This window comes from Pituophis catenifer, unplaced genomic scaffold (genome assembly GCF_029215685.1).
Source record: "Pituophis catenifer annectens isolate HBS135680 unplaced genomic scaffold, rPitCat1.0.hap2 SCAF_5, whole genome shotgun sequence".
NCBI lineage: Eukaryota > Metazoa > Chordata > Lepidosauria > Squamata > Colubridae > Pituophis > Pituophis catenifer.
Window position 1 is genome coordinate 71589564 of NW_027256885.1, and position 18034 is coordinate 71607597.

The 18034-nt window shown below is 44.2% G+C and overlaps 1 protein-coding gene across 4 annotated transcripts in view; it reads left to right on the top strand.

Annotated features, from left to right (window-relative positions):
- Window positions 1–18034, top strand: part of CUL2 (cullin 2) — a 156809-nt gene that overhangs the window by 38115 nt on the left and 100660 nt on the right. For 3 of the 4 annotated variants that reach the window (XM_070944641.1, XM_070944642.1, XM_070944643.1), the window contains exons 3-6: window positions 3972–4074; window positions 4347–4441; window positions 13832–13937; window positions 17425–17507. In XM_070944641.1, the coding sequence (XP_070800742.1) occupies window positions 3972–4074; window positions 4347–4441; window positions 13832–13937; window positions 17425–17507 (387 nt within the window). The remainder of the gene's footprint in view (window positions 1–3971; window positions 4075–4346; window positions 4442–13831; window positions 13938–17424; window positions 17508–18034) is intronic. The other variant, XM_070944644.1, reaches the window with a different exon arrangement.

Below are 18034 nucleotides of genomic sequence, written 5' to 3' on the forward strand. Positions count from 1 at the left end.
TTTGATTCTGCAACCTGAATTCCAAGATATTTTACCTTAGGTACAATTTCAAAACCTGCCCTCCTTTCAAGCTCGTGTTTACGATCTTGTGTCATATTCTTAACTATCATTTTAGTCTTTTTTGAGTTCAGTTTAAAACCTGAAACTCTACCATAGTCTTGTATAATGTCGTTCATCAGGATTATTGATTCCATTGGTTGTGATAGGGTAACAACCAGATCATCTGCAAATGCCTTTATTCTATAATCCTCTTGCCTTATCACTATACCTTTCAAAATTTTTGAGTCCCGTATTGTATTTAGCAAGACTTCCAATGTTAATATAAATAAAAGTGGGGACAACGGACATCCCTGTCTTGTTCCTTTTTCAATTTTAAACTCTGTCGTCAAACTTCCATTAATAATAATCTGTGCTTTTTGCTCTTGATAAATTGCTGAGATCGACTGTATAAATTGGTCCCCAAAGCCCATCTTTTTTAAAGTCTTTAGTAGAAAGTTCCAATCCACTCTATCAAAGGCTTTCTCCGCATCCAAAAAAACCAGCACTGCAGAAATCTGTTTATTCTTATCAAGATATTCCAATAAGTCTATTACTTGCCTTACATTATCCTTCATATATCTGCCCTCAATAAATCCCGCTTGGTCCTCATGAATTACTTTTTGGATTACTGGCATCAACCTGTTGGCTAATACCTTCGCATAAATTTTATAGTCTGTGTTCAAAAGAGATATTGGTCTGTAGTTCTCTGGTTTTTTAGGACCAACTTGTTCCTTTGGTATCAGAGATATATAAGCAGTTGTCCAAGATGGGGGTATTTTACCCCCTTGTTGAATATTGCAAAATAAGTCTCTAAGTTGTTCCACCATTTCAGCTTGTAAAGTTTTGTAATACACTGCAGTCAAACCATCCGTGCCAGGAGCTTTGGCTGTTTTTAGCTGCTTACTCAGAAAACCTCCTTCTGCACCTTGCACATTTTCTAATTCCTGCTTAGGCTGTTCTTCCAATTGCCTCTCTTCACTCTCCTTAATCTCCAAAACTGTAGATGTACGTGGAGATGGTGTTCTTTCCTTAAGAATAGTACTATAAAAATGTTGTGCCTTCTCCACAGTATTCAATCGATATCCTTCTCCCTTATATCTAAAAATTATCCCAGCTGGCGCGTCCCACCGGAAGGGTATCTGTAAGTCTTTCAATTCCTTAACAAGAAAACCAAATTCTTTTCTAGCTTTCAGCATTTTAGGAGGTAATTCTTTAAAAATTACAAGTCGTGAGCCCCCCACTTGTACAGAGGTGTGAAAAGATTTTTGGAGGATTTCATTTCTAATTTCTCTCTCAGTAAAATATATGACCACATCTCTAGGCAGTTGTCTTTGTCTGGCCACCCAAGAGTTCACTCTGTAAATTTTATCTATTTTGTGAAATACCAGATCAGGGTTAACTTGTAAGATCTTAGCCAAGGCTTCAGAGCAAACTTGTCTCAAGTCCTGTCTCTCCTCCTCTCGAATTCCCCGAAGCCGTATGGCAAATTCCATCGCCCGGAATTGTATCATGACAATCTCATCTTCAATTCTCTGCATTTTATTATCAGCTTCTTCAATTTTATAGTCATTATCTTTCATCCTAACATTAACTTCTAATTTGAGTTCTTCAACTTTAAAATCAACTTTCCCAATAAAATTTGCCAGGCCAGACGCCACTTCTGATATTTTTTTGGTCACCATATTTTGATTCTGCTTCACCATATCTTTAACTTCATTAATTTCCTGCAGAAATTCCTCATGTGATTTTTGAAGTTTATGATCTATTTCCTGTTGAGATTCTTGAAATTTTTCATCCAAAGTTTTAGAAATAAAGTCTTTTAAATCTCCCACATCAATTTCTTTTTTCTGAGTTTGTAACTGTTGAGCAGGGGGAAGTTGCGTTTGATGTTTATGTGTGGGGGATCCCCCCCCTGATGCCTTCCCTTCCTGCTTCTTTGAAGCCATTGTGCCACGTAAGCTAATTTTTCTAAAGAGGGAAGTTCTTTTTCCTTTCCCTCTTCCACAAAAGCTTCTAAAAAAGTCCCCCAGATTTAATCAAGTGAAGCTGAAGTAAAACAAAGTCAAATTTTAGAAAAAGAAATTTTTTCTTTAGATAGAGCAACTTTGTAGCAGCTTTATAACTTTGTAACAAAGCAGGAAGGCTTCACAAATCCACTTTCATTAGCTCGTTAACTCAAATGCTGGGCGCCATTTTTTTCAAATCACTTTCACTCACTCACTTTCTCTTTTAAATTAGAAAGTCAACAAAGCACTGATACTTGCAGTTTTCAAGTTTCTGGATTCAAGTTGATATTTCCGTTGATTGTTAAAATTAGTTCCTTTCGCTTTAAGAGTTTGCTGCTGCCGGCTTGTTCTGCTAATTAGCAGAAACGTCCCACGCCGCCCGGAGTTTCAGCAGGTTGGAAGGGAGCCACGCCTGTTTCCTCCCCAGAAACAGTTCCCTGGGGGGTTACAGGGGCTCAACCTGTACCCTGCTATCTCTTCTCCTTCAATCTTCAAGATTTTGGAGTTTTCGAGCCGCTCCTCGATCGCGGGGCGGCTCTACAGGCGGCGGGGCTGGCGGTCTTTAAAGAAACACCGCCGTCGCCGAGGCTCGCAAACCGGAAGTTCTCAGATTTAGTCAGACTATTGAACTGGAATTCACAATACCACCTTAGCCCCGAATGTAGTTTCTTTAGATGTAGGATGTTATGTAATTCCCGCTATTCCAGTTTGTAAACCATGGGTTGCAGCTTAGCGTATTCTGTGTACTAGGATGCTATGCTTTATTGACTTCAAGTAGTATGGCTAAATATAATGTGAGAAGCTAGCCACTGTCTATGGTAGTACCAACTTTTTAAGAGTGTTCTCAAATGGGATGTATGAATTTTGACTTTAAAGGGGGTCCTGTGCTCCTGAGCTTCAGTTTTTTCTCTAACTTAGTATTAACCTAATTCACTAATGTCTTTTAACTATGGTTTGATAAAGAAAGGAAGAAAGAATGTCAAAGTTTTTGGTCGATATTTAATATATTATCTTTGTGAAATACAGTGTGAAAGAAGGGAGAAAAAAATTCAAATATCCAATCATCCCAAGTACCTTTAGATGTGACATACATATCTAGAAAAAAATCTTGTCTCCTATTTAATATTCAGTGGATATAAAAAGTCTACACACCCTTGTTAAAATGCCAGGTTTTTGAGATACAAAACATTCAGACCAAGAGAAATCATTTCAGAATTTTTTCCACCTTTATTATAACATATAAGCTGTACAATTCAATTAATAAACAAACTGAAATCTTTTAGGTCAAAAAATGCCAATAAAAACGTACAATAACGTGGTTACATAGTTGTGCACACCCTTAAATTAATACTTTGTTGAAGCACTTCTTGATTTTATGACAGCATTCAGTCTTTTGGCACATCTTGCCTTGGGAATCTTTGCCCACTCTTCCTTGCAAAAGCACTCCAAATCTGTCAGATGGCGAGGACATCTGTGCACAGCCCTCTTCAGGTCACCCCACAGATATTCAATTGGATTCAGGTCCGGGATCTGTCTGGGCCATTCCAAAACTTCGCCCTTCTGGTAAAGCCATTCTTTAATTGATTTGAGTCCAAAGGGCTTTTATGCAATATGCCATGAATATATGAATGCTTTGCACTTAATCCCTTCTGGTGCCATCTTTTGGAGAAAGCCCCCCTTTCTACCCATAAGTGTTCTCTACACTGTCTGAGAGGCAGGGGTTCCAGGATTTTTTTCCCCTGCAGCCTGAAAAAGTTTGAAAACCCTTACTCTTCATCAGAGTGAACTGCAGCTGGAATGGCAAATGAATCAACCTCTTTGGAACCCCAGCAAGATACTGGTTTTCTTTTTCCTTTCTGTCAAGCTCTCATTAGAACTTGAGTTACAAAAGCCTAAAACATATTTTATCCTTGACCTGACACCCAGGGACATATATGCTTTGTGTGTGGCCTATCCCGAACCACTCGGGGAGAGACTTTATATGGAAACTAAATTTTTTTTGGAAAATCATGTACGCCATTTGCACAAGGTAACAGTGGAATGGATAAAAAGTGAATGTTAATACTGAATGTAAGAATTAAGGAGCGTGCATATATTAAGTAGAGAGCAATTATAGTCTGCTGGAAGAAAACAGTCATTTTTATTTTCTGAAATATGATACAGGAGTGTTAAATACTTATGGCTTCTCCCAAATACTTGAAATAGTTTATAGAGTTGAATTTATTATGCATTGAGGTTTTTTTAAACATTTAAAATACATGAATAGTAAAATAATTTTTTTCTCTGTATTTTGTTCCACAGACAGTCTTGGACTCTGAAGAAAAAGTACTGGTAATGTATCACAGAAACTGGGATGAATACAGTAAAGGGGCAGAGTATATGGATTGTTTATATAGGTAAATACATTTTGAACTTATTCTGGAATTTGGAAATGTGATTAATCTTAACTGTTTTAGTGTTTTGGTCCAGTGAGTACATTTACAGTTTTGACACTTGCTGTGAATATGCTTACCAAATTTTCATTGGAAGAGCCTTGTAAAGGTACAAAGTGAGAGTTGTTTGGGACATGGCTAGTCACACAATATCCAAAAGGCAATTTGTTGTATTCAGGCAACATATCTCCCACTTCTACTACTGTATTAGAAAAATAAACTAGGACTACAAATCTGTGCTGGAAGTTTTTTGTTTCCCCAAATCTGGTGTCTTGTGTTGGAAGGTGGAAAATGGGACAGAAATTTTACATACACATACGCGCAGTTCTTAAAAATTACAGAGATGTTTGTTACAGTGCTTTTAGAAGAATAATTGGTGCTTATTTCTAATATATACCATGACCTTAACTTAGTATTTCTCAATCTTGGCAACTTTTAAGATGTGTGGACTATAGCTCCTAGAATTCTGGGACTTGAAGTCCACACATCTTAAAGTTGACGAGGTCGAGAAACACTGCCTTGACTTAACAAACTATACTTTTCCATAGACGAGGTTACATGTAGCTCTACAAACTATATGTTTTCTCAATATTTTTGTCTCTTTTCCTCCCTCCCTTATTCACAGAATTATTTCTTATCACAGGTTTGATATGCTCACTCCAGTCAACAGCTTCACTTTCATTTCTCAGGCTTATTTTTAGTCTAGAGAGGAAATCAGAGGAAAAATTAGTGCTTTTCTAAACTGTTTGGAATTCCAGCATCTTTGTCAAGACATCATGTCATAGTTACCTTGTGCATCCTTATCAAACTGATACCTGCTCAGTCCTTTCTAAATGCTGCAGTCTTTTCTACCAGCTAGTCCAATCTACAGGTCTTTCTTTCAGATCCTGCTGGATCCTCAGCTTCAGATTTCTCTTCCTGCTATGCCTGAATTCATACAGCACACATTTATTTATTTATTTATTTATTTATTTATTTATTTATTTATTTATTTATCTATTTATTTATTTTTTTATTTTATTTTATTTTATTATTTTATTTTATTTTATTTTATTTTAATTTATTTATTTATTTATTTATTTATTTATTTATTTATTTATTTTATTTATTTATTTTATTTATTTATTTATTTATTTTATTTTATTTACATGCCGTCCTATCTCTGTAGGACTCAGGGTGGCTCACAACAATAAAATATCCGAATAAAAGCGTGTTAAAATACATGATAACCCCCCCAGTCCAGGCTAAACAACCATGTCTTTAAGTCACGGCGGAAGGTGCGGAGGTCAGGATCCAACCAGAGCCCCAGAGGAAGTTGATTCCAGAGGGTGGGAGCACCCACAGAGAAAGCTCTGCCTCTAGGGGTCGCCAGTCGAAACTGTCTAATCGACGGCACCCTGAGTAGGCCCTCCCTGTGAGAACGCACCGGGTGATGGGGAGCTGTTGCTGGTTGCAGATGGTCCGACAAATAACCTGGACCTGAGCCATGTAGGGCTTTATAGGTCATCACCAGCACCTTGAATCTCACCCAGAGGGCAACCGGCAACCAATGCAAGTCGCGCAGGAGAGGTGTAACATGGGCGTATCGGGAACCACCCATCACGACCCGCGCGGCTGCATTCTGTACCAGCTGAAGCCTCCGGATGGTCCTCAAGGGCAGCCCTAGGTAGAGAGTGTTGCAGTAGTCAACACGGGAGGTGACTAGCGCATGAGTAACTGTGCGTAGGGCATCCCGGTCCAAATAAGGGCGCAACTGGTGCACCAGGTGGACCTGGGCAAACGCCCCCCTGGTCACGGCTGTTATATGGTCTTCTAAACTCAACCATGAATCCAGGAGGACACCCAAGTTGCGTGCCCTGTCTACCGGGGGTAACACCTCATCCCCTATAGACAAAGATGGAACCTCTAGGTCGGACCGGGATGCTGGTACCCACAGCCACTCGGTCTTGGCAGGGTTGAGCTGAAGCCTGTTCCTCCCCATCCAGACCCATACCGCTTCCAGGCACCGGGACATCACGTCGAGGGCATCACTGGGCTGGTTCGGGGTGGATATAAAAAGCTGGGTATCATCAGTGTACTGATGATACCTCACCCCGAAACCACGGATGATCTCACCTAGCGGCTTCATATAAATGTTGAACAGAAGAGGCGAGAGGACTGACCCCTGGGGGACCCCACAAGTGAGGGGCCTCATGGCTGACCTCTGCTCCCCTGCCAACACCGCTTGCGTACGTCCCAAGAGGTAAGAGGAGAACCACCGCAAAACAGTGCCTCCCACTCCTAACCCCTCGAGATGTCGCAGCAAGATACCATGGTCGATGGTATCGAAAGCCGCCGAAAGATCTAATAGGACCAGAACAGAGGAATAACTTCTGTCCCGAGCCCTCCAGAGATCATCCACCAGCGCGACCAATGCTGTCTCCGTGCTGTGGACGGGCCTGAAACCCGATTGGTACGGATTGAGGTATTCTGCTTCATCCAGGGGCACCAGGAACTGACGTGCCACCACACACTCAACAACCTTCGCAAGAAAGCGAAGGTTGGAGACGGGACGGAAGTTATTCAAAACAGCTGGATCCAAGGCAGGTTTCTTGAGGAGGGGCCTAACCACCGCCTCCTTCAAGGTGGCAGGAAAGCTTCCCTCACCCAATGAAGCAGTTATCACTGCCTGGATCCAGTCACGTGACACCTCCCGAGCCGAATAAACCAGCCAGGAGGGGCATGGGTCCAATATACATGTGGTCGCACTCAGTTTCCCCATGATCCTGTCCACTTCCTCTGGGGTGACAGGATCGAACTCCTCCCAAATGACAAGACCCGCCGCCTCCCCCCCACCGTCTGACCCTGCCCAGTCGGAGGCCAAGCCGTCCCGAATCTGAGTGATCTTGTCCAGCAGATGCTGACTAAACTCCTCGGCTCACCCTTGCAGAGGGTCCTCCCCCTCCCTCTGATTCAGGAGGGAGCGGGACACCCTAAACAGGGCTGCCGGGCGATTATCTGCGGACACGATGAGGGCGGAGAAGTAATGACGCTTCGCCGCCGCCATCTCCACTAGGTAAGATTGTGTGAACGAACTTAGCTGTACACGGTCAGATTCAGAACGACTGGTTCTCCAACAACTCTCTAGGCCTCTCCTACGGCGCTTCATCTCCCGGAGCTCCCCCATAAACCATGGAGCCAACCGGGATCTGCGTCGAGTCAGAGGCCGCAAAGGCACAACCCGGTCGAGAGCCCCGGCGGCCGTCTTATCCCAGGCATCCACCAGGGTCGCAGCTGGGGCGTGGGAGAGAGAGAGAGGTATCGTCCCCAGCTCCACCTGGAACCTCTCAGGGTCCATCAGGCATCTGGGGCGGAACCAGGTGGTTGGTCCCACATCCCAGCGGGGGTGGCATACTGGAAGCCTAGCCGGAGGAGATAGTGATCGGTCCATGACGGGATAAATAGCAGATTCTCCCCCACCGAACTCAACCCGCCACTGTTCTGAGATAAAAACAAGATTGGGCGTGTGGCCCCCCTCATGAGTCGGGCCCATGCAACACATGCAATGTTTGACAACCACCAACAGTGTCTTCCACTGCCTAACACTTCTGCCGTTTTATTTATTTTCATCAAAATGCGGATGTGTCTGCTCTTGGGTGTCTTGGGTCTGGATACAAGATGGTGCCACCGAAGGCTGCCTCCGTGAAATGCTCTCTAATGGTTTCTTTATTTTTAATTATTCTCTGTGACTCACTACTGATTTCTTACAAGACCATCTGCTAAAAATTAAGCAATGTTTCTTTAAGGAGCAGTTTTCTGTGATCCCCCCCCCCCCTTTACAAATGCGGAGGAGATTCGAACACAGGAAGAAATAATTTCCCCGGAGCCATGGATTACCAAAAAACCAAACTGAAGAAGTGAAGAAAGAGAGGTAAAAGGGTGGGGATTTTAAACAGATTAAGGAATAGGAGAAATAAAACTCCTCTGCCTTCAATTTTCCTAACCAACATATGTTCACTTGCTAATAAGATGGATGAAATACTCCTTTTAAACAGATACAATTCTGACTTTTACAATTCAGCAGCCCTATGCTTCTCTGAAACCTGGTTAAATGAACCAATTGAAGATAGCAGCCTGCATATCCCAGGGTTTCAGATTCAACGATCAGGCAGAATTGCAGAAACATCTGGTAAAAAGAAGGGAGGAGGCTTATGCTTATATATCAACAACAGCTGGTCTCAGGATATAGCTATAATATATAAATCCTGTGACGAAAACCTAGAGACATTAATTATCAACTGCAAACCATACTCGCCTCGTGAATTTTCCTCATTTCTTCTAATTGCTGTTTATGTCCCACCTCAAGGCTGTGTAAACAAGGCATTACGAACTCTAGCTGACCAAATTATGGAGTCTGAAGCCAAATACCCTGATTCACTGGCCATTATTTTGAGAGATCTAATCAAGGCAAACTTATGGAAAGAGCTACCAAAATACTTTCAGCATGTCAATTGTCCCACTAGAGGCAAGAATACTTTAGACCATTGCTACACAACACTAAAAGATGCTTATCGGTCCTTACCACGAGCAGCTGTGGGACACTCTGACCATTGCATGATTCACCTTGTACCTGCTTACAGGCAAAGACTTAAAACCACAAAACCAACAATTAAATCAGTGAAGACCTGGACGGAGGAGGCAGTTAAAGCTACAGGCCTGCCTTGACTGCACTGATTGGAATGTTTTTGAAAGTACCTCTGCAGACTTAGATGAGCTCACAGACTGTAACATCATATGTCAGCTTCTGTGAAGACCTATGTGTACCCACCAGGAACTTGCGAATATACAGTAACAACAAACCTTGGTTCACAGCTAAACTTAAGCAGCTATGTTGTTCCAAAGAGGAAGCCTACAGAAAAGGTGATAAAATGCTGTACAATCAGGCCAGAAATGTATTAACAAGGGAGATCAGAGCAGCAAAAAGAAGCTACTCTGAAAAGCTAAGGAATCAGTTCTCAACAAATGAACCAGCAAACGTGGAAAACTCTTAAAAATATCACCGGCTATGGCAAACCTCCTTCCCAAGCTGAAGGAAATCAGCAACTGGCAGATGACCTGAACATGTTTTACTGCAGGTTTGAAAGGAAACTACAGCCACCTATCTCCACAACCTCCATCTCAGACACACCAACAACGGCCAAGACTCCTACAACTGACCCCATGCCATTGAGTTCACAACCCCTAGTGATCACAGAAAAGGAAGTGCAAGACCTATTTCACAGACAAAAGCCAGGAAAAGCTCCAGGCCCAGACAAGAGAACTCCTTGCTTAAAAGTCTGTGCTGACCAATTGGCCCGAATCTTCAATAAATCACTAGAGATGTGCTATGTATAAACTGTTTCAACTCCTACCCTCAAAACGATGCTATAGAGCACTGCACACCAGAACAACTAGACACAAGAACAGTTTTTTCCCAAATGCCATCACTCTGCTAAACAAATAATTCCCTCAACACTGTCAAACTATTTACTAAGTCTGCACTACTATTAATCTTCTCATCGTTCCCACCACCCATCTCCTTCCATTTATGACTGTATGACTGTAACTTTGTTGCTTGTATCCTTAAGATTTATATTGATATTGTTTCCTGATTGCTTATTTGTACCTTATGACTATCATTAAGTGGTGTACCTTATGTTTCTTGATGAACGTATCTTTTCTTTTATGTACACTGAGAGTATATGTACCAAGACAAATTCCTTGTGTGTCTTGGCCAATAAAAAAATTCTATTCTATTCTATTCTATTCTATTCTATTCTATTCTATTCTATTCTATTCTATTCTATTCTATTCTATTCTATTCTATTCTATTCTATTCTATTCAGGCAGGAAAGTTCTAGATCGCTACATGACAATCTCTACATAATAATAATAATAATAATAATAATTTTATTTCTATACCGCCCTTCTCCCGAAGGACTCAGGGCGGTGTACAGCCTATTTAAAAACACAAAAAACACGACAACAATTAAAATTTAAAATCATTAAATAATTAGGCTCCAATTAAAATCCCAGAAATTTAAAATACCCCAATTTAAAACATTATGTTAATAGCCCTGCCTGGCGGAACAACAGGGTCTTCAGAGCGCAGCGAAACACCCGGAGGACGGAAATCTTTCGTATTTCGGGGGGCAATTCATTCCACAGGGCTGGAGCTCCCACAGAGAAGGCCCTCCCCCTGGGTGTCGCCAGCCGACATAACTTGGCTGATGGCACCCGGAGGAGACCCTCTCTGTGGGAGCGAACTGGTCGGTGGGAGGCTATTGGTGGCAGAAGTCGGTCTCGAAGGTACCCGGGTCCTATGCCATGGAGCGCTTTAAAGGTGGTAACCAACACCTTGAATCGCACCCGGAAGACCACTGGGAGCCAGTGCAGCTCGCGCAGGAGGGGTGTCACATGGGCACAACGGGTTGCACCCATAACCACCCGCGCGGCCGCATTCTGGACCAGTTGGAGCCTCCGAGTGCTCTTCAAGGGGAGCCCCATGTAGAGAGCATTACAATAGTCCAACTGGGAGGTGACAAGGGCGTGAGTGACCGTGCGCAAGGCGTCCCGATCCAGAAAGGGCTGCAACTGGCGAATCAGGCGAACCTGATAAAAGGCCCCCCTGGCCACGGCCGTCATATGCTCTTCTAAAGACAGCCATGCGTCCAGGAGGACACCCAGATTGCGAGCCCTCTCTGTGGGGGGCAAAGATTCACCCCCAATAGTCAGCGATGGCACCTGCTGACCATATCGGGGCGCCGGAAGCCACAGCCACTCGGTCTTGGAGGGGTTGAGTCTGAGCCTGTTCCTCCCCATCCAGGCCCGCACGGCCTCCAGGCAGCGGGACATCACATCAAGGGCATCGTTGGGGTGGTCTGGGGTGGAGATGTACAGCTGAGTATCGTCAGCGTACAGATGACACTTCACCCCGAAACCACGGATGATCTCACCCAGCGGCTTCACATAAATGTTGAACAGGAGAGGCGAGAGGACCGACCCTTGTGGCACTCCCCATGCGAGATGCCTCGAGGTCGACCTCTGTCCCCCTGCCAACACAAACTGCGAGCGGTCGGAGAGGAAGGAGGAGAACCACCGCAAAACGGTGCCCCCTATTCCTAACCCCCTCAACCGCTGCAGCATGATACCATGGTCGATGGTATCAAAAGCCGCCGAGAGGTCTAATAGGACTAGGACAGAGGAGCAGCCCCTGTCCCGAGCCCTCCAGAGATCATCCACCAACGCGACCAATGCCGTTTCAGTGCTGTACCCCTGCCTGAAGCCCGACTGGTACGGGTCTAGATAGATAGCTTCATCCAGGTGCCGGGGAAGTTGTCGTGCCACCACGCTCTCAACAACCTTCGCCACAAAACGAAGGTTGGAGACTGGACGATAGTTGGCTAATTCAGCCGGGTCCAGGGAAGGCTTCTTGAGGAGGGGCCTCACTACCGCCTCTTTCAAGGCAGCAGGAAAGGCACCCTCACTCAGAGAAGCACTTATAATCCCCTGGAGCCAGCCTCGTGTAACCTCCCGGGAGGCCAGCACCAACCAGGAGGGACACGGGTCCAATAAACACGTGGCGGCACTAATCTTACCCAGAACCCTGTCCACATCCTCGGGAGTCACAGGATCAAACTCCTCCCAGGTAACATTCTCAAGACCTGCCCTCGTCTCCTCCCGTGGACTCATCCAGTCGGAGTCCAAGCCATCCCGAATCCGAGCGACTTTATCGTGCAGGAATTGCACAAAATCCTCAGCGCGACCCTGCAAGGGATCTTCCCGCACTCCCCCCCGGAGGAGGGAGTGGGTCACCCTAAACAAGGCGGCTGGGCGGTTCTCTGCAGATGCGATAAGAGCGGAAAAGTGGTTAGACTTTGCCGCTTTTATCGCCACTAGGTAGGTCTTGATATAAGACCTCACCTGTGTCCGGTCGGAATCGGATTGGCTAGTCCTCCAAATGCTCTCTAGGCGTCTTTTCCGACGCTTCATCTCTCTCAGCTCCTCAGAAAACCAAGGAGCCAGTTGAGATCGGCATCGGGTCAGAGGCCGCAAAGGCACGACGCGGTCCAAAGCTCCAGCGGCCGCCCTTTCCCAGGCGGCCACCAGCTCTTCAGTCGAGTCGTGTGTTAGGGTCTCAGGACACGGCCCAAGCTCCGTCAGGAACCTTTCGGGTTCCATCAGGCGCCTGGGACGGAACCATCTAGTTGGCTCCATCTCCCTGCGGCGGGGGGCGGCGGTAGGAAAGTCTAGTTGGAGGAGCGAATGATCTGTCCATGACAAGGGTTTAATATCTAGGTCCCCTCTACCAAGATCATTCAACCACTGACCAGAGACAAAAATCAGGTCCAGAGTGTGTCCCCCTATGTGAGTGGGGCCTTGAACTAACTGGGTCAGGTCCATGGCCGTCATGGAAGCCATGAACTCCCGAGCCACCTCTGACGCCTCACCCGCGGATGGAAGGTTGAAATCCCCCATGACAATAAGTCTGGGGGTATCAACCGCCACCCCGGCAATGACGTCGAGTAGCTCGGGCAGGGTCGCTGCCACGTGGCAGGGAGCCAGGTACGTAGTCAGCAAACCCATCTGCACCCCACGGCCCCACTTTACACAGAGGGACTCACATCCGGCTATCTGAGGAACAGTGGTCTCCCTCGGACAAAGACTTTCCCTAATAATCACCGCCACTCCCCCACCCCTCCCCTGGGCCCTTGGCTGATGAAATGCACGGAAACCTGGCGGGCACATCTCAACGAGGGGGACCCCCCCCTCCTGGCCCAGCCAGGTCTCCGTGATACCTGCCAGGTCCGCACCCCCCTCCGAAATAAGGTCACAAATGAGGGGGGCTTTATTAACCACCGACCTGGCATTACACAACATCAGCCGCGGACCCAGGGCCTGAGACTCTACACAACCCACAACATGACAGTTTGCCTTAAAACATTTTTAAACTTGAGAAAATTTTACACCATCATGTGTCCATCAGGGCAGTTCCCCTGCCACAGAGTGTTCAGTATGGAGGTCAGTTTATCTGTGGGAAACCTTAATTGGGAATAGGGCCACAGTGATTGGACTGAAAGCCCAAGGTTGTCAGATATTGTAAGTTTGTATAATGTTATTTTGCTCTCTCTGCCAACTGATTTCTCCAGTAACTTGGCCAAAACTGAGCATCGGCCAACCTTGAGATGTGTTAGAAATTCATTATCGTACATGCATACGTATTCCTTGGGTCTAAAAATGTAAAACAAAATAATGCTGTGTGTTTCCTGACTTTTTTTCTTCCATAGAACAGTTTTAGAAAATATCTGATAAGAAATGTGTTGCGTTTTTTCACAGATACCTCAATACACAGTTTATTAAAAAGAACAAATTGACTGAAGCAGATCTTCAATATGGTTATGGAGGTGTGGATATGAGTGAGCCATTGATGGAGATTGGAGAGGTAAGTAGTATGGAAAAGAACTTTAGAGAGTTAACTATAAAGGACGTATTTTGTGACTGTCTAATTGTCCATTAAGATGATTTCTGTCTTTTCAAAATCATGTCTATTTTGTTGGATCAGTAAAACAAAGCTTTTATTATTTTCTTGAATGTTCACCAGGAAACACTTGCAGCTATTATTTGCTTTTAATTATGTTTTGATTTACCTATTCAGAGGAATTGAAATTGCTGTAGCTAGATAGGAGGGGTGAACCCTAAAGGAGCAGATATGGGCTGCAAGGTTCTGATGACAGAAATGCCAAAAATGGTTGGAATGTATTCAATGCTTATTTGTTTAAGGTAGCTTCTTTACTTGGAAGTAGATAAGAATAGAGCTAGTAGAGACCTTTTCAGAACATGGTGTAGGTAAAGTTAATACTTTAGAGCAGGGGTGTCAAACTCAAGGCCCGGGGGCTAGATCCGGTCCGCAGGGCTGCCCTGGAAACAGCAAAGGACTGGCCCGCGGTGCCTCTGCCAGTGAAAACGGAGCTCGGGAGGGCCATGCACGGCCCTCCCAGACTCTGTTTTCACCCATAACAGCCTCCTGCAGCCCTCTGCCAGTGAAAACTGGCAGAGGGCTGCAGGCTGTCGCGGCCGAAAAAGGAGCTCAGGAGCCCGTTTTTGTTGACAGAGTGCTCAGGTCACCACAGGCGCCCCCCCCCGACACAAGTGATGTCAAGCTGGCCACACCCACCCTGGCCACGCCCACCCTGGCCCCCTGAGGTCAAACACAACCCTGATGCAGCCCTCAATGAAATCGAATTTGACACCCCTGCTTTACAGCATTGTTTCTCAACCATAGCAACTTAAAGATGTGTGGACTTCAACTGCAATACCTGGCTCGGGAATTTTGGGAGTTGAAGTCCACACACCTTAGTGGCCAAGGTTAAGAAACACTGCTTTAGAGATACTGTAGGTGTACGTAAGCCTATCCTATATTTTTGCTTATTTTTGTCAAGAAAACAGTAAGGTCTGTATCTATATGTACCTATTTATATCACATTTCTACCAGCAAACTGTGAATGGTTATTTATTCTTGGTTTTTTTTCTATGAAATAAAAGTCAAGTGGAATTATTTATTTATTTATATACATACATATATATATATATATATATATTTGAATTTATATACCGCCCTTCTCCCCCTAGGGACTCAGGGCGGTGAACAGCCGAAATTAAAATACATACAATATAAAAGTTAAGATAGCTAAAATAAATTAAATCAGTCGGCCCCCAATTTAAAACCTCAAAGCTATACAATTAAAAACTAACCCATAAAAAACCTAATTAGGCTAGGCCGGCTTGCTGAAATAAAAACGTCTTCAGGGCCTTACAGAAAGTGCGGAGATCCGGGATCAGTCGTATTCCAGGAGGAAGCTCATTCCAGAGGGCGGGTGCCCCCACAGAGAAGGCTCTCCCCCTGGGGGCCGCCAGCCGACATTGCTTGACCGACGGCACCCTGAGGAGGCCCTCTCTGTGAGAGCGTATTGGCCGGTGGGAGGTTATCGGTAGCAGAAGGCGGTCTCTTAAATACCCTGGCCCTAAGCCATGGAGCGCTTTAAAGGTGAGAACCAACACCTTGAAGCGCACCCGGAAGACCACCAGGAGCCAGTGCAGCTCGCGCAGGAGAGGTGTTATATGGGAGCGCCATGTCGCTCCCGTAATCACCCGCGTGGCCGCATTCTGGACCAGTTGGAGCCTCCGGGTGCTCCTCAAGGGGAGCCCCATGTAGAGAGCGTTACAGTAGTCCAGGCGGGAAGTGACGAGAGCATGAGTGACTGTGCATAAGGAATCCTGATCCAGAAAGGGGTGCAACTGGCGTATCAGGTGAACCTGATAAAAAGCCCCCCTGGCCACGGCCATCATATGCTCTTCTAAAGACAGCCGTGTGTCCAGGAGGACGCCCAAGTTGCGAGCCCCCTCTGTGAGGGTCAATGACTCGCCCCCAATAGCCAGTGATGGCACCAGCTGGCTATATCGGGATGCCGGCATCCACAGCCACTCGGTCTTGGAAGGGTTGAGTCGGAGCCTGTTCCTCCCCATCCAGACCCTCACGGCCTCCAGACACTGGGACATCACTTCAAGGGTTGAAGATAGAGTCAGGAATAATTCATGAATAAAAAGTAATAGATAGGATTCCATTGCAATCAATGAAATTTAAGTCAAGACTAAGTTACACTGATTTCTGAGGGCCCCAAATCAGCCAAAGATGTAGTACTTGTCAATATGTTTTTATGGTGAGAGGTGTGTCAGAGATATGTACAACACATAGACTATAAGGGATCTAAATCTGGCCTTCAAAAATGGAGAAGGAATGATCAGATGGTTAAGGGGAGATTCTCTGAAAAGATTATCAATCTTGAAAAAGAGGAAAGTATGAGAAAAAAACCTCAAAAATTAGTCTCCCTTGATTTTGTTTGGTATAAAATGGGGCAGAGAGGACTCTAATAGGCTTTCAAGATTTGGTTAGTCTGCTACAATAAAAACATTCCTAGAGTCCCTGCCATGCCTGTTTATTGATCTTGCATACCTCAAAGGGCTGATACACAGACAGATATGAGAAATAGCAGTTCCCCAAAAAAGTAACCTTTAATTGCTCCTGTTTAAAATTTTTGAATAAGTCTTTAATTTTGTTTTTAATTCGTTTGTTGAAAGTAAAAATGAACCAAGGGCGGCTTAATTATTTTTTCTACAATGTTAATAGTCCTTTCATTAAACTCTTAAATCATGTATTTTAAATAAAATCTTTACCTCATGCAGCCCTAAATTAATTTCCATTTGGGGGCACTCCAAAAGTTACATTTTAAGTGCATTTAAAACTTACATGTACACCCACTCCCTCCACAGAAGTGTGAATGGAAGCAAAATTGTCTTTCAAAACCATGTATAGTACGTTTACTTTTATCAAGGAATTGGAATTGCTGGTGGTTATATATAATATTTTTGCTCTATAATATATATTTCTATAACTTACTGTTCAGAATGCTTAATAAAGTACTAGAATTCAGTATTTGCTAAACTGTACTTAATTTGTTTAAGCATTGCATTTTTGTCATGTCTGTTTTTCCAAGGGCAGAGAAATAATTCTTCGGTTCCAAAGTGCTACTTATTCCTGGATATTAGATGCAATTTGGGATGGCCCTGGAATTGGCATAATTTCTTTTCACAGTAATTTGTTGAAAAAAGAAAAACTAGTGGGGTAGATAAAATACAAGGAAACATTCCTCCATCACTTCTTTTGAAATGACAGGAAGTTTTAGATTTGGTAGAAATTCAGCTGCTGGAGATCTCCTTCATAAGAGGAGGAATTGTTATGCTTATTGTCTATTTAGTATTCTTTCAGTTTATTCCTCTGTTTTGGAGCCTTTAGGACTGAGCATCTTTTTAAAAATAAGAATGAATGAAATGACAGTTCTTTTATTGACTTGTTTTTTATTGTACCATGACAGCTAGCACTTGATATGTGGAGGAGATTAATGATTGAGCCCTTACAGGCTACCCTCATTCGAATGTTGCTCTGCGAAATGAAAAAGTGAGTGCTTTTCTTTTTAAAAAATGTGTATTACAAAGAATAGCTTGTCCAAATGCATATGCATATGCACTGTACTACTGTGACCATTGTGTTAGAAGAAAGTCCTAGGTTGGAATCCAGGCTGGGTCATCTAAAGAATACACAGGGTGAATTGCTTGGAGCAGAGGCAGAATTTATTTTGAAAGCATAATGTGCAGTACAGCAATCGAAGGTTGCAACAACTTACAGGTTTGAGATAGTTACCTTTATAGAGAAACATTTTCTTTGCTCCTCCCAGGGATAGGACTTGCCCTCTAGGAATTATTGGAAGCTGCAATTAGCTGGATGGCCAAAAGGGGGCACTTGGTGGTTAAGGCACCCTGCTGAGCTTGTGGGGTTTTCCACTTATTTACATTATTAACTGGCTTAACATTGCAGCTGGAGGTGGCAATCACAGAGGAAGGGATTTTTTTTTTTGGTACCTGAAAGGAATGTTTACTTGAATGGGCTGTCACCTTTGGCCAGTTTCATCCCCCTTGTGTGCCTTG